This window comes from Trachemys scripta, chromosome 2 (genome assembly GCF_013100865.1).
Source record: "Trachemys scripta elegans isolate TJP31775 chromosome 2, CAS_Tse_1.0, whole genome shotgun sequence".
Taxonomy (NCBI): Eukaryota; Metazoa; Chordata; order Testudines; family Emydidae; genus Trachemys; species Trachemys scripta.
In genome coordinates, this window is record NC_048299.1 from 18,848,758 (window position 1) to 18,875,106 (window position 26,349).

Sequence of the window (26,349 nt, forward strand, 5' to 3'; positions counted from 1 at the left end):
AGAAAGCTGGAAAACCCTAATTTTATGACGTAAAACTCAATTTTGTTTGTAGCTCTAAAATCCTAGCTTATCAACTACTCTGCTCCCTAGTTCATTTCACAATGGTAAATGATATGGTGCTGACAGTCAAGCACTTGCCAATCAGGAGCAGTAAAAGAAAGGCTGAAAAGGCCTGAAAAACTAGGTTTTTCATTTTTACTTTTTGTTGCTAAAAATACCCCCAACTCCTTGAATATGGCAGTAAAGAGTTGACAGAAACCTTAGTTAGAATGCTAAAATACATGTAACAATTCTCCATACTTCATTTTAAATTCAAAGATTGGATTAAAAAAAGTTAAAACGTGAAATACTTGATAACTTTCCCCAGTTTGCCTTTCCCATAATGCTGAAATCCTGCTTTTTCTTTATAGTCTAGAAACTTGTTTTTTTAATACTGTGAAAAGACTATGAATCTGTTTAACGTATTTATTTCTTTTCATCTATTCAGTGCCACTGGGCGTAACATGTAATGCAATGCATGTTGATATTTTGCAAAGCGCCACATGACTCACTGTACTCTAACACACTCTATTAATCCTGTTTGGACAGCTGTGTCTGTGCATTTGTTAGCTGTGTTTTAATTGTTCCATTTTTTTTATTTATCTCTATGGCAAACTATCCAGGAATGTCATTTGTTAAGTTTTTTTTTTTTTTTTTTAAATAGTTTTGCCATTAATTTGTTCTCTATGTAACAATTGCTCCCTGCATGTACACTTTCCTCAAAACAATTATCTTGTATGAATACCAACTGTTCATCTTAATTACAGTACATAACCAACGATTTTGACAAACGAAAATGGTAAATGCCATAAAAATTAGTAGCACAATACAAATGCCATAATTCTATTTTTAAACATCGCTATTTGAACACTGTGTGTTGGTCTTGATGTTAAAAAGTGGTTTCATTTCTCAGATCTTTATCATATTTGCTCTTGATTTTAAGATTGGAAATCTTTAAATATTAGACTTATTTTGATTTTTTGTGAAATTTAGAATGTCAATATATAATGTACATTATTTTGGATACTAAACGTGGATTTTTTTTAATTTAATTTTATTTTAAAAGATGAGAGCTTTGGGTTAGAATACCATCCTTCAAACAATGTATTGTTTCACATATAGAGGCATTCCCTCCTGGAATGTCACTGAATTTTAATGGGACCCAGTGCAGAAATAGACTTGTGAGTGCTTATTTGTCCTAGTTTGGCCCCTTTAAAATGGGATTCTTCATAAGAAGATTGTATACAATATGCCATGTAGTTATTAGACTCCATTTATTGGGAAATCTCAATAGTTTTATATCTGATGGCACTTTAGTCAAGTTGTTGTTTGTTTTTGCAACTAAAAGCTTGTGTACACTGCCCTGCAGTGATGTGAACTGCAGCACACACTAGTATGCTGCACTATACCTCCCCCATGTGGATGCTGTGAGCACAAACTAAAAGGTACCTCATTCACATTGACAGAGTCCTAAAGGGGAAAAAGCAACAGAAGGTCCTGTGGCACCTTTGAGACTAACAGAAGTACTTCCGTTAGTCTCAAAGGTGCCACAGGACCCTCTGTTGCTTTTTACAGATTCAGACTAACACGGCTACCCCTCTGATCCTAAAGGGGAGTTACTGCACAGCCCACTAGCACGTGCAGTCCTTCACACCCCATAGTCTGAACTCTGAGGCCATGGAGATAGAGTCTAAATAGAACAAAAATTAGATGGTTTTCAAATCTGACTGTCTGAAGGTAAGCTCCTATATTCATATTTAAACACCTCAAATGTAAGTAGCCTGATTTTTGGAAGCAGCCAACACCCACAAATCCCAGTGAAGTTCACAGGAGGTGCAAGTGCTCTGCATCACTGAAAATCAGGTGACTTATTTAAATGCTTCCATATGATTTTACAAGCCTATATTTAGGCACTTAGGCCTGAGTCTGATAGGTTGAACATTTAAATGCATTTCAAATACAAGGGGCCTCTCTCTCTAATCTGTTGCACCAGTTTTCCAGTATCTATGACAATTTTAAACAGTATCTATGACAATTTTAAACAGAATAAAGGTGTCTTCCCCGAAGTTTAGCTTATAACATATTAATCTAGAGGGGAAAGGACCATAAGCAGAATTATTTTAACAAAAACAATCAACTGGTTTTCCCATTACTATAAAAAAAGCTAAATACATGAAGTGTGTTTAACACTTCATAAACCTTTATGCTCAAGGCATTAACTTGCTGCTTCACCCATAGATAGCTTGCTGTACCATCCACTTATGACATCTGTCTGAACTCAGATGAAATGCACATTTTTACATAAGACAAAAAACAATTTTAAGATGGACATGATATAACTGTGCACGCCTTTCAAAAGTTTTCAAATCTGTTTTCTTTTTATTGTCTGCAAGTTTACCTTCAAGAAAAACTAAACCAGCTATGGTATTAGACTATTTTTTTTTTTCTTTACTTGAATTAAGAGGACTAAAGCCCTTTAAAAAATATTCCTTAAATCCAAATTTTAAATGAAACCATGATCTTCTGATTAACATTTGAAAAAGTAGTGTATTTTCCAGAAAATACTTCGCATCTTTTACCAAAATGTGTGATCCCTGCTATTTATATGTAGGCTTGGAAGGATAACATTTTTACTGGTAAATGTTGGTAAACATAAATTTCACCACACACACACACACACACACACACACCATTTCCATCAATAATAGCAGAAATTTACACACAGGCAAAGATAGAAAAATGCTGCTCGCACATTTAGAAGGATTTGATTTAAGGATATTTATTTTTTATATTTTGATGTAATATGGACAATTTGTGTTTTTTTATGGTTGTAAAACTTTAACTTTTTGAATCTTAACATCTACTATTATTAAATAATTGTTGTCTGACTCCCCTCAATCTCGTGCAACTGTAAACATTTAAAATAAATAAAAATTGAAAAAATGCTTAAAAACAAAACATCTATATTATCCATTGAAATCCCCCCAAAATAAAAAATTGAATTTTGCCCACCCTATTTATATGTATAATTCATGGTGCTCTGGGACTTAGAGAAGCATATACATTTGATTTCAGCAAAGACTGTCAAAGTAAAACTACGAAGTGATTTTTAGTTCCTGAGAAACACCATGGAAGTTATTTTAATAGATATCCAAAGTCTGACTTCTCCTGGGTCGTTTCATTTACATGCCTACATCAAAACATTATGAAAACATACAACATAGTAAAAATACTTCGCTGTTATGATACTGAAATATTTGTATTCAACTTACCCAGTGTTCTCGACATCACTGGCAAAGCAGAGCTGAGCACTAAGATTGACACACAGTTTCCAATTATCTGTTTTGAACAAGAAGAACACCCACATCAAAATAGGTTTTTTGCTGGAAGAAATATGGCAGCTGAGCTCTGACAAAGAACAGTTTCTGAAAGCTACATCCTGTGAATTAGACTTAAAAATGTAATTTTATTTTAGATTATGTAAAGTTAATTTGTTCTTGCTTCTGCTAGACATCTCCAATAAGTGTCATTCACAAAATGTTTACTTCCAACAATAGCAAGGTCAGATACTTATTAAAACCAGCAGAGAAGCGAATAAGCAAACATGTAATGCTACATTTTAATCTATAAACACGCTCACCAAAGGCTTTCATAAAAAATAGTGACTGCATCATTTAAAGCAACTATGATTCATTAAAAATGTAGGCCCCAATCCTGCAAATACTTTATGTGCTTTATGCACATGAATCATTCCATTCGCTTTGTGATGACTTGTGTGTAAAGTTAAACATGTTTTAACTGCTTGCAGGATTAGAGCCTAATTATAAAAAGGCTAAAAGACAAAATGTTTCTTTTCCACTGAGTTTTGTTGGTAAATTGAAACAAACAATCTAATAGTGTAGCAATGTTAGATTTGTCTGCAGTTTTACTGAAACTGAACTTATGTTTCTGTTCTGAAAGCAGTTTGTTCAGCTCTGGTTCTATAACAATTAACAAGTAAATAAAATACCTGTTAAAGATAGTAAGGTGGCAACTTTTGTATTTACTTATATTTTGTTTTTTTCTGAACTATTCTTAAAATACTGTAAATGAAAACTGAGCAGACATTATGAACATTTCAACACACACATTTATTTATTAGAGATGTTCTTATGCCCTCACGTACTTTCCTGCTTCCAAGAATTCCTGGCAAGATTAAAGCAATACGCTATATTTGAGAAGAAATTTCTTAAACACTGGTATACACTGAATATTTAATTAAATCCAAATCCTGCCTCCTGCTTATTGATCACCTCCCCCTTGTCAGCTTGTGGGAATATTTTGTCAGAAACCTATGCATGTGTCTCAGCATTAGGTAACAGCATTTGTTATTCTGAAACCAATGCCAAACTGTGGAAAGTCAAACTAGACTCAGACTGCAAAACGTTGCTGAATAGAACTCCTCAGTCTTACTTTAATTACTCAAATCTGAATTACTTTGTATTACTTGTAGCAACCAAGTTCTTCAGATTTCAAACAAGCTCCCTGAAGTACAGTTAGCACAATCAAAGTTACTCATTAGCAATACGTTTCCTTGGGGGGGGAGGGGGGGAAAAGAGTCCTTTCACTAGCTTTTCTATAGCTAGTTAACAAGCTCTGCTATTCCAGGCTTTTTACAAATGAATGGATGCCATCCAAACTAAACAGAGCACATCCTTTTTCCCACTCATTCAGCATTTTGAAAATCTTCCAGTTTGTGTTTACGCAGCTTACAAACAAATACTGATCACTGCAAATGAGCCATTCAGGGCAATTACTAACTAAAAGAGCCAGTTTGTCTTGGGTGGCAAAAAAAAAAAAAAAAAAAAGGGGGGGGGGGGGGCATCACTACCTCAGACTTTAGCTTACCTTTGTCATAGTTGTGTCATCCTTTCTGGGAGTGAAATTTCCAAAAAAGCGAAGACTATAGAAGCCGACGACAGAGGATACCATAAGATAGCTGTGAGAATCAAGGAAAAAAGAACCTCCAAGGAATGCAAATTTCACTCAAGTTCTCAGCAGTCTCCTAAAAGTCTTAAGAACCAAAGAAAAAACAAAAACACTTCGAGTGCTTGAGAGGGACTGACCTGTCTCTTTCTTCTTTCTAGGCAAATGTCTTAGTAAACTACCAATGTCCCAGAAAACTAGACAGAATACTTGTTAACAGACAGAATTCTTACTTAAAGAAAGGATACAAAATCAAAATGATTTCAAGTGCTGCTCCCACAAAACCAAAAGTGGATAGGGAGGCACTTCCTATTCCAGGCCCCTACAAGGAGAAAAATACTTTGCATATTTTAATGAGATACAAATATTAAGTGTTCAAAAAGTTAACTTTTGTCCCTAGCAGAACCCTAAAATTCTTGGATGAAAGGTGCTATTATAGATGAAAAGTATCACTGTAAAATAAAATATTTTCCTGATACAACTCTATAAATTCAGGGTGATCTCAATTTATTTAGGCTCACATGCTTTGTAATTACATTAGCTAGAATTCAAATTTAAGTAAGTCATTTTAATAAGATGGGAAAACAATTAGGTTTTCAGCATTATGATTTACATATGTAACATATCTATACCCCATATTATATTTTATACACATTTCCACTCCCTAAAGCCAGACTCTTTTTACTCTATGTAATGTTAACAACAGAACAGCAACTTTTACTAAATGCCTTTATACAGCTGTGCAACTACAAGACCTGACCGTATGCATGCAGGAAAAAAAGCATTAACCACCAGCAAAAAAACAAAAAAAAAAGGTCACAATTAAAAAATCATAGAATACCAGGATTGGAAGGGACCTCAGAAGGTCATCTAGTCCAACCCACTGCTCAAAGAAGGACCAACCCCCAGAAAGATTTTTACCCCAGATCCCTAAATGGCCCCCTCAAGGATTGAACTCACAACCCTGGGTTTAGCAGGCCAATGCTCAAACCAATGAGCTCTCCATTATTTTCTTGAGATAAAGTATTTTTAAAAGTGTAAAATCTGTGTTTCATGTGTAAAAAAGATATGATATGAAAACACAAAAGGAAAATGGGCAGGGCTGTTGTACAGGTTTTTAATAGATTATTTTCCTATTAAAATCTATTACTATTGTACCATTTAAAAATTCAAAACACCAAAAAAAAAAAAAAAAGATACCAGCCTCAGATTCCTGATAGCACTCCATTTACCAGTGTTTTTCTTCCCTATTAGTGGGCTTGATTCCACTGAGAGGTCAATGAGATTACTCATCTGAATAAAGTTATGCACGTGTTTAAGTGTTTGGAGGACTGAACCCAGAGTATTAATCTCAGGTGTAAAATAAAGTGTTTTTAGAGCCATCAACGTCCAGTCTCTCACTAGAATTTTTACAAGAAAGTCTTCTGAACACATCCCTGAAGTTTTCAAAATAATAAAGGAAAGGAAGTTTACTTTACCCCTGATCCCTTTGGCATTGCAGTCTCATCAATCAACAGGCAAAGAATGTTGCAGGCAACTAAGAGGACTGAGATGGACTATAAAGAAATAGAGACATTCTGTCAATTCTGAAGGTTAACATTTAAACAATGTTTAATGTTATGTAATTTGGTGAAAATAAAACATCAATATATTTGTGAAGAAAATTTGAGGAGGGAAACAAACAGATTTCATATGGTTTAACATACACGTTACTAAAAACTATTAAAATTAGCCGCCAAGTAACTGAGAAACCTCTACATACCGGAAAAAAGATAGTAAAATTCTTACCGTCTCAATGAGCAGCAGTATCATAACAGCTGGATACACTAAATTCCTCTCCCACGCAGAAGCTTTTTTCCGCCGCTCTTTTCACAGGGGAAAAAAGCAAACTTAGTACCATAATTTGCGTAGTCTTATGATGGTCATTTTTACAGATTCATGTTCTAAGTTTACGTAACCTTCTAAAACAACTGCAGCCAAAAGGGCTGGGTACCAGTCAGTTGACAGAACATTTATATTAGAGCATAGCACAGAGTGGTACAAAACCAGGATGTCAAAACCATCATGAAGCCCCATTAAAGGAAGCCAATGGAGCTCCCGTAAGTCGGGTTTTATTTTTATCCGTGTCTAATGCTCACAGTTACCACATCAACGTAAGCTGTCAAATTGTACGGGTGTTTCTCTAGCATGGCGCAGTTTTGCAAATTTTTATTTTGTACGGCACACCCCGTCACATACTTGAAACTTACATTATTCCCTCATGCCCTTTTGGATAGCTCTATGCTCCAACAGGGTTCTGTAAGGGTGGTGTTACAGTAAATGCTGGGATATTACAAGGAGCATAAGCTGTGTATGTAGATTTTCATAGGATCCGAAAAGAAAAAGGTATAACAGTAAGGCCCTACTTGAATCGTGGGATGATCATCAAATAATTGCGGACAAGACATGGAAAAATTGCAGAAAAGTAATAATGGACCTTTATTAATAGCGGTATTTTGGAAAAAAATGAGTAGACCTGTTTGTTTAAGAAAATTTGCTGGAATGATATAAATATTCAAATATTATGTTATGCCTGCTAATTTTTTTTGATAACCAGACATTTTCTGTAACCTTATTACATTCATTTTTAAAAAAATGTGGCCAATATAAAATTTAGAAGACTTAAAGTCTTAACGAATTGCTGCAGAAATCAAGTCCAGTCACTTAGCCTTTTACATGGATTGATTGTTAGTGCAGCACTAATCGCATACTCAAAATGTATGCAAAATTGTGGACTGTGCAAATCAGCTAATTAAAATCAAAGTTGCAGCGGAAGCCTAATATTGCAGGATCAGCAATTTCTGCAATATAGCGAATGAAGTAGGGCCTTATATTACAGTCATTTATACTGAACAGTCCTCCTACTCTTGCCATTTTAGGTTAGTCAGCATATAGAACTATGATTAATTTAAAAATTAGATAATGGACATCACCATTTAGGCTAAAAATTTACATTTACTTACCACTCAGGTATCTAGGATACTGCAGTATTTCCCTACACTTAAAATAGTAATAACTGCAGTCTTGGATGCTATGCGGTAACTTGGAAAATGTCAATTTTAAGTAGCAAACATTGCATATAAAAGGGTGACACCCCTGACAAGTAAAGAAATGAAACAGGAGCAGAATGTTTTAAAAATGAAGAATTTTATTATTTTTGTTAAAGTCTCACTTAAATCACTCATTTTAAAAAAAATCTAGGGGAAAGTAGTGTCTCACTCATCCCAAATGATCAAAAGCATGCAAATGATGTATTAGATGCTATGGTGTTTGAACTGTATCTCTGTTTTAGGAGTGATATTTTAATATATCTTTCTACAGAAATATAAAAAGCAAAAGCAAAAATTCCCATTGCACATTTTCCAATTTATTTTGTTAAACATCTTTGCTGATGAAGTGCCATGATGATATGTTGTCTTATCTATCTGTAAAAACTCTAATGAGTATACTTACAAACATAGGCTTAGGATCACAACTGATTTCAGGCAACTGCAAATAATTTTGGTATGCATACATTAACAAATTTCATCTGATACCCTAAAGAAGGCTTCTTATTAAATTGCCAACTACAGGAAGCTATAAAATATAAAAGCTATATTACCTAATTTTGTTTTCATGCTCTTCACATTTTCAAGTTCCTGTCTCAGCTCCACTGTATTGTACTCCATAGTAGAAGACACACCTGTTCGAAGGCAAAGACATGGGGATTTTATTTTTTCAGACTACTAATATTCCCACAAGAGAAACTATTAAAACACTGTTTATATTTCATTTACAAGTAGTCATCTTACAATAGCAATACTCATCCGTTAGTTCTAGAATAGAAGTGGCTCTTTGGGATTTTGAAAAAAGCTTCCATAAAACATAGGTTTGATTGGAAGTTCTCTTGTTTTGTTGAGCAAGAGGTGTCTTTCACACCAGAGGCACCACAGAGCAATCTGCTGGGAACCCTTCCTATATCCCTAAGCAGCCATAGAGGGAATGAGAGAGAAAAGTAGATGGTGTTGAATGGTGTTGCAGAGAGTCAAAAATTATGGTACATGCCTGACGGACGGCAAGACTGCATTGTGCTGTTGTCTCAATACATGGTGACATACCATTATTCAAACCCTGCAATACAATCTCTGGTGACCCTTCAATATATTCAGGGACTTTCTACAAAGTGGAAGATGAAGTGGATCTCTGCCTGTAAGACTGACCATAGTTATTTTAAAGAATAACAATTTCAAAAGAATAGAATGGTTTCCTTGCCTTTGTGTTCAAGGAACACTGGCAACAGAGAACAACAACAATGATTTTATGAACCATCAACAAACTGCAGCTTCACATACAGCCTCTTACAAAACTGAACTGTGCCTTCAGTGGAGTTCCTTATATTTGCATAAGGAAGACATTTAAGTATCATGCTAGTCTTCCCTTTGCAATGCCTTTTTAGCCTCACAATATTTTTAACCAAATAGGTCAAAAGCTTAAAAAACAAACAAACAAAAACCAACAACCAGGTACTAGCAGGTCCTGTTGTGACCATCCATAGCTGATTCCCTTCAAAAGTATTCTGTACAAAACAACAGTTTATATAATTTTAGCAATCTGCCTCCCTTTGCTCAAGTTCATGCCCACTTGTTGGCTCTACAGGTTTGACAGCATAACTGGGGCCTTACATTAGAGCTATTTATGCAGTATATCATGACTTGTCTATGGATTGTTTCTTGTATTTGTATTCCTTGATCCGCGTTTTATGAAAAGTAGCCCTTCAAAAAAAAAAAAGTAGTAGTTTTGCCATTCATCTCTCTGTCTCTAGGTTTTAATACCATACTTGTCACCACAGTATTTCAATCTTTATACCTTGAACATTAAATTAGCAATTAGAGCAAAAGTTTGGATATTTCAATTCCCATAAGTCAAAAACAAAACGAAGCCATCCTTGATAGCAAACGGAAACAAGAACAGTCTGCAGAAATCAGGAAATATGGTTCCTAGTATGTCTAAGGGCTGGGGGAAGGCGGGGGGGAGAGGGCGGGGAGTAAGCTAACACTAGACTCATTCCCCCCATCCACTACCTGGCTCATCTCATGATCCTGTCTCCTCCGGAAGGTGGAGTAGGAAGCAGACCATTATACTCCCAAAGACCTCTACGCACAAAACCTGGTCACACATGGCACACCATATATATGGCTCCTGCTATAATAAGTATCTTGTCTACTCCATTGACCCACTCCTCATTCCTTCTGAAAAGGAGAACGTTTCCTAACCTAACATTAATAAAGAGTCCCAACAGAAATCATGATTCTCTGTGTGGTATTGTTTGTTTCTTATAGAAACAAAGGTATAACTCAAGTTGCTTAAAGTGATGCTGGACTGTAGTTGTAGTGGCATTGAGTACTTTGCTGAAGCACCCCCTTAGCACCAATCAGAACTATACACAACCTCACTAGTTTTATACATACTATTCAGGTTCTTATACCATGCCCATCACTGTGGTATTTCATGCCTTGTGAGGACACAATTTCAAAACACTGGCATTTTTTATTACCGAATATTAATATTGTTTAATTTCAATATGGTTAAACATTTATCCAAATATGTATTTCAATCAGTAATTTTCTTCTAGAAAAAGTTTAACTTCTGCTTTAAATTAACATGCTTAAGTTTTGTATCTACGCTATATAAAGAAATTTAAATTTAAAAACATTTTCTTCCTTAGCAAGAAGCCCAATTCTATCCTTGCGTACGCATAAACTCGCACTGACATCACTGAGAGTTATCTGGAAGTCACACTGACCCCATAAAAAGCCTAGTAATAGGGGATGAACAATAAATAAGTCCTGTAAAAGGTATCTAGTACAAAACTGTCTTCTCTTTATTCTAGATTTCCTGAATTATGTGAATCATAAGAATCTAATTTCTCATGTTTCCAATCCACTTTCTTAAAATAAATCTAAGTTTTTTAATTTATAATGGCCTTTAGTTTTGTAAGCTTTTATTTTGCTGTATGCTCTTGAAGTGTTGGTTTGAGAGGTCTAAAACTTTGCCTTATTCTCTTGTAAGGTACCAGACTTACGGAATGACTTCTATTCAGTTAACAAGTACTTTTAGTGTGAAATCCTGGCTCCAATGAAGTCAACAGCAAAATTCTGACTTTAAGGCTGAAATCTAGGCCCCATTAATTTTTTGTATAAAAGTTATAAGTATCAACTGCTAATTTTCTTTCTTTGCAATGTACTTGGAGATCATTGGAAAAAACCTCTATTCAAAAGCTATGTATTTTAATACCGAATTTTAAGGCTCAAACACAACTTCCAGTGACATCAATGGGAGTCTTTCCAACAATGTCCATGCTAGCAGCATTAGGCCCTTAATATCTACCATGACAGAGAATAGGAGTCATTCATGTGACACAGCTCTTGTAATTTTTCCTTAAAAGTGATGGCAAGTGGTTATTCTACAAAAGAATCATATTTTACAAAGGAGACAGTAAGGCAAAGTTTTAGATCAGTCAAAATACTATTTGATGAGGATGCAGCTAAATACTTAAAGGTCTACAACATATTAATTTATTTCAAACATGCACAAAGTTCAATGTCAGCATTGTCTAGCCAATAAATCAAATTAGTAGACAAAACTTGTTTGGACTAGTTATGAAAAATTAGAAGGGATTCTCCAAGAAAACCACAAAGCAGCTCATTTAAGGTCAATTTAACAGTATTATTCTGTTTTTCTTCCAGCCCCGACATAAGATTTCAGTACCTCAAAGGAAACTGTAAGAGTATCTATTTGCATTCCCCCTAGGTGATTGGCAGTTCAACACCAATTAGTTCAAAATTACACTGTTACTAGCGTGCAATAAAAACACCACCTTTCATCTTTCTTACATAGGTAAGGATACCTTCAGAGCCAATAACTTTGATCATGTAAGTATTTTTGATCCTGCTCCACCCGTCTCTTTGGATTCAGGAAAACTAATAGCTAAAGGCAACTTTTTTTTCTCTTTTAATATAAAAAAAAAGTCCCAGCTTTATTCTTCTTCTGTAGAAGTGATGTGGGTATTGAAACATTATATGCTGGAAACAGAAACACTTTCCCAGTATCTCTTCAATAACTAAAAATGTTAGGGTAGATATCAGAATTGTCAATTTTTTTTTCTTATAACCTCTGGCTGTTCATTAATGAGATATACAAGTAAACTTGTAAGAAGGTATAAAGGAATTAATATTTATAATTAAAATTGTGTAATGCTATAATTAGATATTTTAAAAATATGAAAGGATTTATGAAAAATTCAGCCTATTGAAACTCAGTCCCAAACACTTCAATTTGTAGCACTTATGGAGTATATATTTCAGAACACTTTTTATTACTTCGCTGATTAACTAACTAGGATTTTACTTAAATTAAATCCATTAATTGGGAAAGTAGGCTTAATATTACCACTAGTAAGGCTGCTGAAGAGCTGCTGTGTCATAGTTACTGCAAGTCTCCATTATAATGCATTATCTCAGGTATTTGTTATTGCAACAAAAGCAAATTCACTTAGGCAGTCTCAGTGGTATACCTGCAAGTCACAAATTTTGATCTCCAATGTCCAAGAGTCATATTTTACAATGCTACAATTAGTATAGCAGCTTACCATATACACCACTTTTATAAAAGAAAAATCATGTGATAAAGGTGAGTTGCTAAACAAAACACGTTTTGAAACAGACCTAGAAGAATTTCCCTGCAATCTCGTCTTGGAACCAAAAGTATAGATGCTTTAAGGGATTATAATTAGTATAGCTGAAGTTGTTTAAAATGAAAATAATTCTAACTTTTTGTTCAAAAACTAAAAAGATATTTTGTTTAATTCATTGCTGTGATTTTTAAGATCCAATTCCCCAACACTAAAAACCTTGTTAAAAAAACCCTTTTAAAAATAGACTGTTTTCTACTATTTGTATGTATTAAGAGACCTTTGTAGGGCCAAAACAAAGCTTCCACAATCTCTAGCTCTTGCCACACAAATGACGTTTCTATTTAAACTGTACTTTAATAATTACTAGCAAAAAAATTAAGAATAAAAAATGGCTTGCTTTATACAAAAAATCTCTCTACCTAAACCCTATTTCCACACTCTCACTTGAGCTATTGCTCAGCGAAATTCATCAACTTTCACTGGTACTTCCATCATCGTATTCTTTCTACTATATTAATTTAATATTTCATAAGTATATTTAGTGCAATTAGTTCCCCCACAATCTGAAAGATAATTGGTGTCCAATATGTCTCTTGATCCTACTTATACACAGTAAAAACTCAGTGTCACTGGCTTATAATATTATCACTTGTACAGTGGTGGAAAATATTCATTCCATTCAATTAATGAACTTTTTGCTCACTGATCACTTCACTTGTGGCTATAAGGTGTTTTTTCTTATCTCTACTGAAAGGGCATTACTACTTCTTGACTTTTCCCCAAAATATCAATACAAGCTCCTATAAATATAATTTTCCTTACAACCCTTTATCAGATATAATGCAATTTTTATTGTGAATTTTTATTACAGCACTGAGCTGTCTTTTTTGAAGCCTCTGTACGTGTTATCTGATTGGCACCAAAAATATACTTGGCACTGGACACTACGCAAAATAAAGATAGTACCTACTTTAAAAAGCTTACAGTCCAAAACACACAAAAGATGGGAATGATTTAGAGGTGGTTTGTTTTTAAATTATAAACTTCTTCTGGGCCTCACAAATAACCACTAATCGACACCTGAATTAAGTTGTATTAATTTTCCCTTACTTTTTATTGTAAATGTTTCTGTAATATTTAGATTATAGTTGAAGAGAGTAAGCAACTACAAACAGGGACTAGACCTGCTTCTGTACTTGTATAACATCTACTATGTATTGGACACTGTTGGGAACAGATAATACTAACAAATAATCATTTATAATATAGTTGCACAGCCTTGTGAGCAGGTGAAAACCAGCATCCAAAATATCATTTTCAGCCTTCCTATTATATTATCTTGGTGAATGGTTGATGTTATGCTAAGCAAACGGTAATGAATACTTGAACAACTAAAAGGCCATTTCTCCATAAAGTTTCTGTATACACCATAAATGTTGTCATGACAACATGAAATATTCAGCAACAAATATTTTACAGTTACTAGAGAACATCAAACACCAAGAACAATTATAATTACCCCATCATAGCTTCAAAGAGATTCACTGAACACACCTTTATGTGTTATGGGTCTAAAAAGCTCATCTATGCAGCAGCTGCTGTAAACACTATATGCAGTATACTCTCAACCTGCCTCAAATGCCTATGCAGGCATATGGGTGTTGCAATGTGATCACAAGGCCAGTAATCTCAGCTATTTTGGACCAGGATGGGGAGTGAATTCCAAAATTCCATAAAAGGAGAAGAGTTCAGAAACAGAGTATCCCCATAATTCAATCTATGAATTGCCCTTCGGAACTGAGGGCATGTCCACACTACCCTCCTTCTCTCGGAGGTGCGCTTCCTCATCAACAGTGCTTCCGGGGCAGTGGGGGCAGGGGGTAAGAGACTGGGCTCTCGGCTCCCTACTGGAGCCTGGGTGTCCCCAGGATTTTGGCTCCTGCTCCCTCCTGGGAGTCCAGCAGCCCCACCTCCCCGCGGCTCCCCAGTCTGGAAACCAGACTGTCCGGGCAGTCTCCCAGGCTCTTGACTCTCCACTGGGAGCCCAGCTGCGCCCAGCGGTGAACTCCATGCCTGGAAACCGGGAAGCTTCCAGGCTCCCAGTGGGGAACAGGGAGCCCTGAGTCTGGACAGCACCTAGGCTCCCCGCAGAGAGCAGGGAGCCAGGACCCCGAGGGGCAGCAGGACTCCCCGTGGGGAGCAGGGAGCCCAGGTGGCCTGAGCAGCAGCCTGACTCAGAGCATGGAGCCCGGGCAGCAAGCTGGGAGCTGGCACCAGGCTTTCTCGTCAATTTCACTTGACAAGAACGGCAGCCAATATAAGAAACCCGCAGTGTCTACATGGACACTACATCACCCTAACTACACCGACATAAGCCCTATACCTCTCGTGGAGGTAGAGTTATTATGTCGGTGTAGTAGGGCACTTACATTGATGGGGGCAAGGTCGTACTGTCTATTTTGTGTCGACCTAACTCTGTAGCATAGACCAGGCCTGAGTGAGCAAAGATTAGGAGAAATTGGCCCTAACAATAACCATCACTGGTTTGATGTAACTGTAGCTTTGACATCCCTTTCTCAAGTTCATAGACTCAGACTTTAAGGTCAGAAGGGACCATTATGATCATCTAGTCTGACCTCCTGCACAATGCAGGCCATAGAATCTCACCCATCCACTCCTGTAACAAACCCCTAACCTATGTCTGAGTTACTGAAGACCTCAAATTGTGGTTTAAAGACCTCAAGGTGCAGAGAATCCTCCAGCAAGTGACCCGTGCCCCATGCTGCAGAGGAACGCGAAAACCCCCCAGGGCCTCGGCCAATCTGATCTGGAGGAAAATTCTTTCCCAACCCCAAATATGAACATCAGCTAAACCCTGAGCATGTGGGCAAGACTCACCAGCCAACATCCAGGAAAGAATTCTCTGTAGTAACTCAGATCCCACCCCATCTAACATTCCATTCGGCATATTTACCTGCTAATAATCAAAGATCAATTAATTGCCAAAATTAGGCTATCCAATCACACCATCCCCTCCATAAACTTATCAAGCTTAGTCTTGAAGTCAGATATGTCTTTTGCCCCCACTCCTCCCCTTGGAAGGCTGTTCCAGAACTTCACTCCTCTGATTGTTAGAAACCTTCGTCTAATTTCAAGTCTAAACTTCCTAAGGTCCAGTTTATATCCATTTGTTCTTGTGTCCACATTGGTACTAAAACTTAAATAATTCCTCTCCCTCCCTGATATTTATCCCTCTGATATATTTATAAAGAGCAATCATATCTCCCCTCAGCCTTCTTTTGGTTAGGCTAAACAAGCCAAGCTCTTTGAGTCTCCTTTCATAAGACAGGTTTTCCATTCCTTGAATCATCCTAGTAGCCCTTCTCCGAATCTGTTCCAGTTTGAATTCATCCTTCTTAAACCTGGGAGACCAGAACTGCACACAATATTCCAGATGAGGTCTCACCAGTGCCTTGTATAATGGTACTAACATCTCCTTATCTCTACTGGAAATACCTCGCCTGATGCATCCCAAGACCGAATTAGCTTTTTTCATGGCCACATCACATTGGCAGCTCATAGTCATCCTGTGATCAACCAATACCCCGAGGTCCTTCTCCTCCGTTACTTCCAACTGATGCATCCCCAGCTCATAACAAAAATTCGTGTTATTAATCCCTAAATGCATGACCTTACACTTTTCACTATTAAATTTCATCCTATTACTATTACTCCAGTTTACAAGGTCATCCAGATCTTCCTGTATGATACATACACCTTCTCTGTATTAGCAATACCTCCCAGCTTTGCGTCATCCGCAAACTTTATTAGCACATTCCCACTTTTGTGCCAAGATCAGTAATAAAAAGATTAAATAAGATTGGTCCCAAAACCGATCCCTGAGGAACGCCACTAGTAACCTCCTTCCAGCCTGACAGTTCACCTTTCAGTACGACCCATTGTAGTCTCCCCTTTAACCAGTTCCTTATCCACCTTTCAATTTTCATATTGATCCCCATCTTTTCCAAATTAGCTAATAATTCCCCATATGGAACCGTATCAAATGCCTTACTGAAATCGAGGTAAATTAGATCCACTGTGTTTACTTTGCCTAAAAAAATCTGTTACCTTCTCAAAGAAGGAGATCAGGTTGGTTTGGCACGATCTATCTTTTGTAAAACCATGCTGTATTTTGTCCCAATTACCATTGACCTCAATGTCCTTAACTACTTTCTCCTTCAAAATTTTTTCCAAGACCTTGCATATTACAGATGTCAAACTAACAGGCCTATAGTTACTCAGATGACTTTTTTTTCCTTTCTTAAAACTAGGAACTATGTTAGCAATTCTCCAGTCATACGGTACAACCCCTGAGTTTACTGATTCATTAAAAATTCTTGCTAATGGGCTTGCAATTTCATGTGCCAGTTCCTTTAATATTCTTGGATGAAGATTATCTGGGCCCCCCGATTTAGTCCCATTAAGCTGTTCGAGTTTGGCTTCTACCTCAGATGTGGTAATATCTACCTCCATATCCTCATTCCCATTTGTCATCCTACATCTGTAAGGTCCTCATTAAAGACTGAGGCAAAGTATTTGTTTAGATATTGGGCCATGCCTAGATTATCCTTAACTTCCACTCCATCCTCAGTGTTTAGCGGTCCCACTTCTTCTTTATTTGCTTTCTTCTTATTTATATGGCTCTGGAACCTTTTACTATTGGTTTTAATTCCCTTTGCAAGGTCCAACTCTACATGGCTTTTGGCCTTTCTCACTTTATCTCTACATGTTCTGACCTCAAAAAGGTAGCTTTCCTTGCTAATCCCTCCCTTCTTCCACTCCTTGTAGGCTTTCTGCTTTTTCTTAAATCACCTCAGATGCTTGCTCATCCAGCTTGGTCTGCAACTCCTGCCTATGAATTTTTTCCCCTTTCTTGGGATGCAGGCTTCTGATAGTTTCTGCAACTTCGACTTGAAGTTATTCCAGGCCTCCTCTGCCTTTAGATCCATAAATTCTTCAGTCCAATCCACTTCCCTAACTAATTTCCTTAATTATTTAAAGTTAGCCCTTTTAAAAGCAAAAACCCTAGTCCCAGATCTATTTTTGTTTATCCTTCCATCTAGTTTGAACTGAATTAGCTCATGATCACTCGAACCAAGGTTGTCCCCTACAACCATTTCTTTTATGAGGTCCTCACTACTCACCAAACCAAATCTAAAATGTCACGCCTCTTGTTGGTTCTTCAACTACTTGGTGAAGGAATCCATCAGCTATAGCATCCAGGAAAATCTGAGCCCTCTTATTATTACTAGCACTTGTCCTCCAGTCTATATCTGGGAAGTTAAAGTCTCCCATGATCACACAATTCCCATTAGTGTTTACTTCATTAAAAAGATTAAAGAGGTCTCTATCCATATCCAAATCGGATCCCGGCGGTCTGTAGCACATCGCAAGCACTATCTCAGGGGAGGCTCTAGTAACTTTCTTTCCCAATGTGATTTTTGCCCAGACAGACTCTGTCTTATCCATTCCATCACTTCTTATTTCTTTACATTCTACCTCATCATTGATATACAATGCTACTCCACCACCTTTGCCTTTATTTCTGTTTTTCCTAAAAAGTACATAGCCTTCAATACCTGTACTCCAGTCATGACTACTATTCCACCATGTTTCTGTTATCCCTATAATACCTGGTTTCACTTCCTGCACCAGTGGCTCTAGTTCCTCCATTTTGTTACCTAGGCTCCTCGCATTAGTGTACAAACATCTTAATTTTTGCCGTTTGCCTTCACTGACATTCTTTACCCGATTAGGCACAGACATTCTACCCCCAGTATCACCTATTAGACTGGTATCTACACTACCCTTCCTCCTTACGTCCATTCTCATATCCACGGCTGTATCCTTTCTTACTTTGTTTTCTTCCTTCTCAATGTTAAATTCCAGTGTGGAGATTACCTGGACATCTCCCAACCATCTCCCCCAAATTCCTAGTTTAAAGCTCTCAATCAGTTGTGCCAGCTTCCATCCTAGAAGTCTATTTCCCTCCTTACTCAGGTGAAGTCCATCCCGAGAGAACAGTCCTCTGTCCATGAATGCTTCCCAGTGGCCATACATCCCAAAGTTCTTCATCCATAAAAAATGGCAAAATTGTTAAGTCATGATATATCACAAATCTTGTAATTTTAGGGGAGGAGCTGGGGGGGGGGAGATTAAGTTTCTCATGCCAGAAGAAGTTCAGGAATTTTATGATGTTTGACTTTACTAAAAATGGCTATGATTTCCCACTATTCTTAAGACTGAAGCTACAGGTCGCAGGTAGTAATGAAGGTCATTATTTCCCTACAATCTTTGCAGGTGGAAGTGAGGCTGCCTCTAGTAAAGATGGGTACCAACCCCCATAGTTCCTGAAGGAACTGAATCCAAGCTATCCTCTGTTGACTAATACACACTGGCTAGCATACATATATAGTATGCTGACAAAACTACCCACAATATTTATTCCAAGCAGTTAAATATGCATATTATTAAACATTAATATAGCAGTTATCTAGTCCAAATTGGCTTGTATCTTTATTATAGTCCTGTTCGCTTACGCTAAGTATTCCATATCACCTTGCGTTAGCTGAAGTAAACTTTGGTTTAAGTAGATAGGAAAACTGTCAACATAATGATATATAATTGTTCCCTCATAGCAAGAGTAGAGCATTACTCTCACAAATCTATCCATCCTGGCATAGGCCTAGAAAGTGTCTTCATGCCTCTTAGTATGTGGAATGCATGGGTTTTCGAACAAAAGATAAAGGGAACACCATGGTACCAGAAACAAACAAGGTAAAAAGTTGATTAATTGAATCCAGTTTCAGGTAACTTATACTGGTAAACATGTGTAACCAGGATCTGAATGAGCTCTCCCCTGACATCTAGTGATGAGCTGAGGAAGGGGGTTTGCATGGGCACACCCATCCTGGTGTTTGGCTGGTGTTGGATCAAAAGTCACTTTGCTGTTGGGGCAGAGGTACTAAAAGGGTTGTTATTCTTGTTGTGTGAACGAAGGGCAGCTGAACTGTGCTTGGCATACCCTGATTGAGGGACTAACCCTCAACTAAACTGCAGGTGGTAGGCAGGGGACCTAGGTGCCAAAGCCCAGGGGAGTGGACAGAGAGTGGGGACAGGTACTTGTACCTGGTGATGTGGGCCCTACCTAAGAGTCCTAGACACCATTTGACCATTTCTCTCTCCACTGTGTAATAACAGAGAGGATTAAGACTCAATTGAGAGTCTTGTTGCACACCAATAGAACTGAAATCATGGATAACCCAGTCTAAGCATTAGGCCTGCTTTGGGACAGTGTCTCTGATGCAAGAAACTGCCCAGTCTGCACTAGCAATGAGGCTTCCCCATTAACAGCTGAAATCACAGAGTTGAAATCACAAATCTGAAATCACTGAAAGCTATGTTAAGTGACAAGACGTTCCAGAACGGCAGAGAGGTTGGACAGCAAACATCTGGCAGAGAGTGGGAGATGAGCTCACACAGATGCACCTCTGGCCTCTAGGTCGTCCCTGACCAAGGACAACAACTGTGAGTGAGGTGTGGTGCAGGGAGAAAGAAGGGGCATGTTAAAAGAACTTTTAGTTGCTGGCCTTAATAACCTGAGGCAAAAGGACATTGCCCAACCTACTCTGGGGTGGGACTTTTGCTTATGGCTTTAAGTTTATGAATCCTGCTTGTTGCGTTTTCCCAAATTAATGTCGGGTTACTTCCCTCTTTTTATTAAAAGTTTCTTTTCTACACTCGGACTCAGTGCTTGAAAAAGGGGAAGTGTTGCTTCAGAGGCGCTGAGTGGGTGGTGTGTCCCAGGTTAATGAGTGGGGGCTCGAGCCAGTTTTGTGTTGTATCGTTGAAAAGGAACCCCTAGATATTGAACCTGGCCTTTGTTGCTGCTGACTACAACTGGCAGAAGGGTTGCACAAGTAAGGTATAAAAAGATGGCTTTAAGATCATAACTTTGGGGAGCATATCTTCTGTGTAAGGTGAATGCAATATTGCCACACAGGACTGCTCTTTGGAGACTGGTATCGCATAGAACCTTTTTCCTGTACCATATTAATAAACCAGATAGACACTGATTATTTGGTCTCGAGCATATTGTATAACAAACCAAAGTGTGGTCAAGCAATTCATTATACAATTTATCTACACCTTGATGAAGATGGCAGCACTGCATGTCCCAAACAGAAAACAACAAGGGGACAAGGGAATATAGAGTGAAGACTGAAGGTAAGAATGCAGGGAAATAGGGCAAGAGAATATCAGTGAGGGCGGAAGACTGAAGGGAAAGGGAGGAAAAATCCAGTAGAGTAGAGTTTGCAGGAAGGGGTTGACAAGAGGTTGGCATAAGAGGAAGATAATAAAGCCTTCCCTGAGTGATTAGAGTGAGACACCACCAGGCTGAGTGCAGGACCGATGTATAAGGGCTTTTTTCTACTCTGAAAATGGTCACACAAATAGGGATGTATGGCTTCTTCATTGGGTTAAAAACAGAACAATTAAAAAGGTAAACCAAAACACAATTTTTTAAAAAAATCATGATTTTTAATAGACTAAATTTTTTTTTAAATCTTAGTTTTTGCAACATCATTATACACATGTACTTCACCAATAACTGTTTATGAAGTGCTTTGAGATCACATGAAAGACACAGCATAAGAGCAAAGTTACACTAAAATGCAGGAATTACTTAAAAATTTCTGAACCTACTGTAATGGATTACTTTAAAATTCTCTGTTGGGAGCCTCTGGATTGTGGAAAGCTGCTCTGACATGTAAAATTTAAGTTAATAATTCATTAAAAAATAAATCAAGGATCACCAAGTGATCACTCATCTCCTAAGCTTACAAAATGCAAAAATCCTTCCTCTTTACAGTACCCGGTGTCTTATTAGTAACTGGATTCCTCTCCAAATTAGACTAAGAATTTACTTATAGCAATTTAGAAATATGTTTGATTGTAGTGGCAAAACAACTGACTTGTTGCCAATTAGTCTGAGACTTCACATCACAGACAGACTTCCTGAACACGATCAGAAAACCACCAATAACAGATATCATCAAATAAAACCGGAAGGATCCTCATGGTCCTGTGCAAGTAGAGGCATGGAATAGTTGAAACAAGGGAAAGCAAACAGCTTCTAGGACAAGGTAAGAGAACCAACTTATTTTACGGTGAAATGAACACTCAAGACCAGGAAGTGCTGTTTTTCTCTGGTTTAAATATTATATTATTATACAACACACGTACCATTTATCCTCCTCTGGATTGCTTCTTCCTCTAAGGTGATGATGTACATCTGTTCATCCAGGTCTTCAAGGATCTGAAATTAGAAATGCAAATGCTAATTGATATACACATTCATTTACATGCGATATCTTGCTTGTCTGAATTTATTAATCTACTTTTTGAATTAAAACCTACTTTTTAAGAAAATATAAACATTACTGGTACAAGAAGGCTGCATAAAATATTAACACAATGTCTACGATTAAAAGATACTCACAACTCCAATTACAATCACATGGTTAACTTTCCCATAAGCTTTCCTTTTGGTCTGAAACTTTGTTTAGTCTCAGTCCAAAGGAATTTGGGAGGAAGGGAGGCTAGGAGGAGTTTAAGCTAAATGCAGTCATTTCAATTACACCAAAACAAAATTTTTTTTATATCATCTTGTGCACAAAAAAATCAAAAAATGGCCAACAACTTATCAAACTTCACATTTGACTAGACTACAATAAGGAAGAATCGCAGAGTTTGTAAAAACAATTACTGTAAAGTTTACATGACAAAACAGTTTTCACAGAGTCTGACATTTCAAAAGTGGCAAAATTGCCAGCGAAGTTATGAAAAAACATGCAATTTTAGTCACATTGTTAGGTTTTGTGTATCTACAGAGCACTTGAGCTTAAAAAAATTAATAGGTGTGGAAATGCTTAATACTCTCCAGTGTCACAGATAGGGTTTTACCAGTCATTTTATTCCCAAAAATACCAGGCAATGAAATTGAAAAAAATTAATGCTCTCCCACTGTCATCTCCATGCCTTCTTTCATGCAGCACTCATGTATAGTATAAGCTTTCCTGAATTCACACATAAGGCCACTACCACATCCACACATAAGTCCCTCTTACAGACTCATTTCTGCCATGCTGCCTATAGTGAACCAAGTTCCCTAGTACCATAGGCGCAGACTTCTGCTCGCACCAGTGGGTGCTTGACCCATCTCTGCCCCCAGCCCCGCCCCCTCCAGCCCCTGCCCCACCCCATTCCAACCCCTTCCCCAAAGTCCCTGCCCCAACTCCACCCCCTCCCTGCCCCTATTCTGACTCCTTCCCCAAATCCCCGCCCCTGCCCCGCCTCCTCCCCTGAGCATGCCACGTTCCTGCTCCTCCCCCTCTCTCCCAGAGCTTGCTATGCCACCAAACAGCTGTTTGGCAGCAGCAAGCGCTGGGAAGTAGGCGGAGAAGCGGGGACGCGGTGTGCTCAGGGGAGGAGGCGGAGCAGAAGTGAGGTGAGGTGGGGCGGGGTGGGGAGCATAGCTGCCGGTGGGTGCAGAGCACCCACTAATTTTTCCCTGTGGGTGCTCCAGCCCCGGAGCACCCACAGAGTCAGCGCCTATGCCGAATACATAAATTCCCTATTGCTTTTCTCCCTCCCAAACTCTCTCATTTGTTCTTCGACTGTGAGAAGTGTTTGGAAAGTATCTAATACATAGTGGGCATTACCACAAATAAAAAATAGCAATTCTTGTAGTGTTTAATTCAACCCTAGTGCATACAATATATTAAAGCTGGTCAGTTAAGTTGGAAAGAACAAATACCTCCACAGAAAAGTTTTATGAAGAGCACAGATAACATGCTATGAAATCAAGACATTTTATTTCTTACCTATTCAATATTTCTATACTAATTATGAAAACTTGGCGGAATTAGACATCAAAGTTACTATCCATGTTATATGATTGCATAAATTCAGTGATTCTAGAATAAGTAAATACATATGGTTTACAGAATCAGGCATTATAAATTTAAAAAGTCATTTAAAAACAAAAACATGCAAAATATTTTATAATCAATCCCAATAGGAGCAACTCAGGCTTAAGAAGACTTATGTAAATGCTTAAATTTTAAGCATGTTAGTAGTCGCCTGATTACTAAAGTTAGCACTTGTATAAATCTTTGCTAAACGGGGGCCACATTGTGTAAAACATGGGGCATTGGTTTTAAAGTGCAGATACCAGAAAGTTTTGCAATCCAGTAGCACAATCAATTATCATTGTTTAATATGTGCAAAAATTATTTTGCAAAAAGAAATTTGTCTGAATATGGCTATGTTACTGTACCTTCTATTTTAAAATATTATCAAAAGTGTAGAAATATATTGTACTTACTGTTGGCTTCACCAGCAACTGACCCATCACTGTAAACATTCGTGAAAGCCCCACTGGCGTGCATACTGCGGAGGAAAAGATATAAATAACCTTGATTAGAAAATGTACAGTAATTATATCAACATTATGAACATACCCTTCCATATAATTGAATACTGTGCTTTTTCTGCTACATTTTGATCAGACTTCTGTAATCCACCATCACACAAGAAATATCACAGATATTACAGAATATTGAACAATCCCCTGGGCCTAGTTCTGAGATTACAAACTGGTGATCCAAAACTTTTTACCAGCATGGAGTAGAATGTCATCAAAGAGCCCTTCATTTGTTTAAGCTGGCTACTCTTTACATATCTGCTGCCATATACTTTGAATAAATGGTTAACTGCGGCTTTACAGAAATACATGAATGTAGATTTGCTTCCTATCTTATTAAGCTGATAATAGCTTCAGTAAATTTCTCACAAATTTTTAAAACCGCCTCTCATTTCATACACTACTAATGAAAACATTACCACCAAAAAGCCTTTTAAACTAACAAGTTAGGTGGTTCTTAGGAATGGTGTTTGCACACATTTGGGTAAGAATGACCATTAGCTGCCAGTTGTAACAGATCTCCAGTGTTGAAAAGTCATGAAGAACACCTTTGCCTTCAAACTGTGTAGAACACGTGACTATGTGGGAGATGGTGGAGGTGATGATTTGGAAAGTGGGAGAGGCGAAGACCTAAATTTATGACGTTCATTATTAGAAAAGGCATTCTTGTTTAACAAGAAGGTATAGAAGAATGAAATGGATTGTTCCTTTCCTTTTACTCTATTTTTATTAAACAGTATTTCAGTACGAACATTAAGAGTTATGTAAAAAATTTCAGACTTAGTGCCTAAAATCAGACAGCTAAATCCAAAGTTCTTCAGGTCTGATGAAGTGACAATTGCTGGCCCTGTCCTTTGTAGTGAGCCAATTAAAGAATTCGCACAATGGCTGTACACTTTTCATCTAAAACTCAGACAAAACTCCTGACAGTCAAAGGGAGAAGGCCACTCTCCCTTTCTTAGTAACTGCAGGGAAACATGGTTCAAATGATAAGGGAACTGTGGGCTCTCACTGGGATCTATAGCTTTACATCACCATTCCCCTCCAATGGGGGAGAAAGTCATACTTTAAGTGGCTCTGGCTGATCAGAGGTAGTGACTGGATGTACGATAGTCAAATGATCCACCACTAAGACTGGCCAGGACCCAGGTCCAGGTCACAATGGCCAGTGGTCAGGGATTTTCCTTTCTGGGTATATAAGGAGACATTTCAGGTGCAACAGGAGGGAGAATTGTCTAATGACTGTAGCATGAGACTGAGTTCTGGATCAATTCCTGTCCCTGACTTGTGCAATGTCGGGTTTTTCCCCAACACTTTGTAAAAATGTGGATACCTTGTAAGAAGCATGAGGATTAGTTCATTTCATTTGAAAACTGCTTTGAGGTCCTGAGGTCCTAAGATGAAAGATACTAATTCTATTGGCTTACATATTTCAGGAACCAAAAGTTTGAGGTATAAGTTTTTAAAGAGAAAAACCTCCATGGGAACACAAATCAACCACTAGCAAAATAATTTAGAAAAAATCTAAGTGAAAAAAGCACTTGGGAAAGTGTCATAATACCTCTAATTCATTCTTTTTTCATCCTCAAGTTATATGCAGTAAATTCACCTGAACCTCCTATGAACTAAAAATATTACTTTTCTTCTACAATAGTCAGGAAAATACTTACAGAGAAGTAATAAACATCCCATCAACGATATACAGGAATATAAATAAGGGAGGTAGAATTCCCAAAGATCTGTAAAAAAAAATTTCAACACAGTGATAGCCTATTAAATATATGCTGTTTATGCTCTATTTGAATCTATTTACTAGTAGTTAGCAAATACTAAGAAAATTTAGTTTTGAGACTGACTGGCTTAAACTTAGATCTTTCCTTAAGTTAGAACAATTTAAGGAAATTACTTTTTCAGGATTGCACAATAAGATTTAAAAAAGTAAATAAAAAATTAAGCAGTTTATAAAATTGTGAACAACAATCTCCTTGACACTTTGGGAAGAAAAAAACAATATCTTAAAAACTTCTTGAAGAACGTACTTCTAACATTAGGTATGTAGACACTGTGAGCAAGAAAGCTGAATTTC

The 26,349-nt window shown here is 37.4% G+C and overlaps 1 protein-coding gene across 4 annotated transcripts in view; it reads right to left on the reverse strand.

Moving 5' to 3' along the window:
- The window catches only part of LOC117872037 (limb region 1 protein homolog), a 96,461-nt gene that overhangs the window by 25,584 nt on the left and 44,528 nt on the right, over positions 1 to 26,349 (reverse strand). For all 4 annotated transcript variants that reach the window (XM_034760004.1, XM_034760002.1, XM_034760001.1 and 1 more), the window contains exons 3-11: positions 25,934 to 26,002; positions 24,165 to 24,229; positions 22,022 to 22,094; positions 8,645 to 8,725; positions 6,793 to 6,869; positions 6,483 to 6,560; positions 5,253 to 5,326; positions 4,927 to 5,017; positions 3,312 to 3,378 (exon numbers count right to left, since the gene is read on the reverse strand). In XM_034760004.1, coding sequence (XP_034615895.1) covers positions 3,312 to 3,378; positions 4,927 to 5,017; positions 5,253 to 5,326; positions 6,483 to 6,560; positions 6,793 to 6,869; positions 8,645 to 8,725; positions 22,022 to 22,094; positions 24,165 to 24,229; positions 25,934 to 26,002 — 675 coding nt within the window. The remainder of the gene's footprint in view (positions 1 to 3,311; positions 3,379 to 4,926; positions 5,018 to 5,252; positions 5,327 to 6,482; positions 6,561 to 6,792; positions 6,870 to 8,644; positions 8,726 to 22,021; positions 22,095 to 24,164; positions 24,230 to 25,933; positions 26,003 to 26,349) is intronic.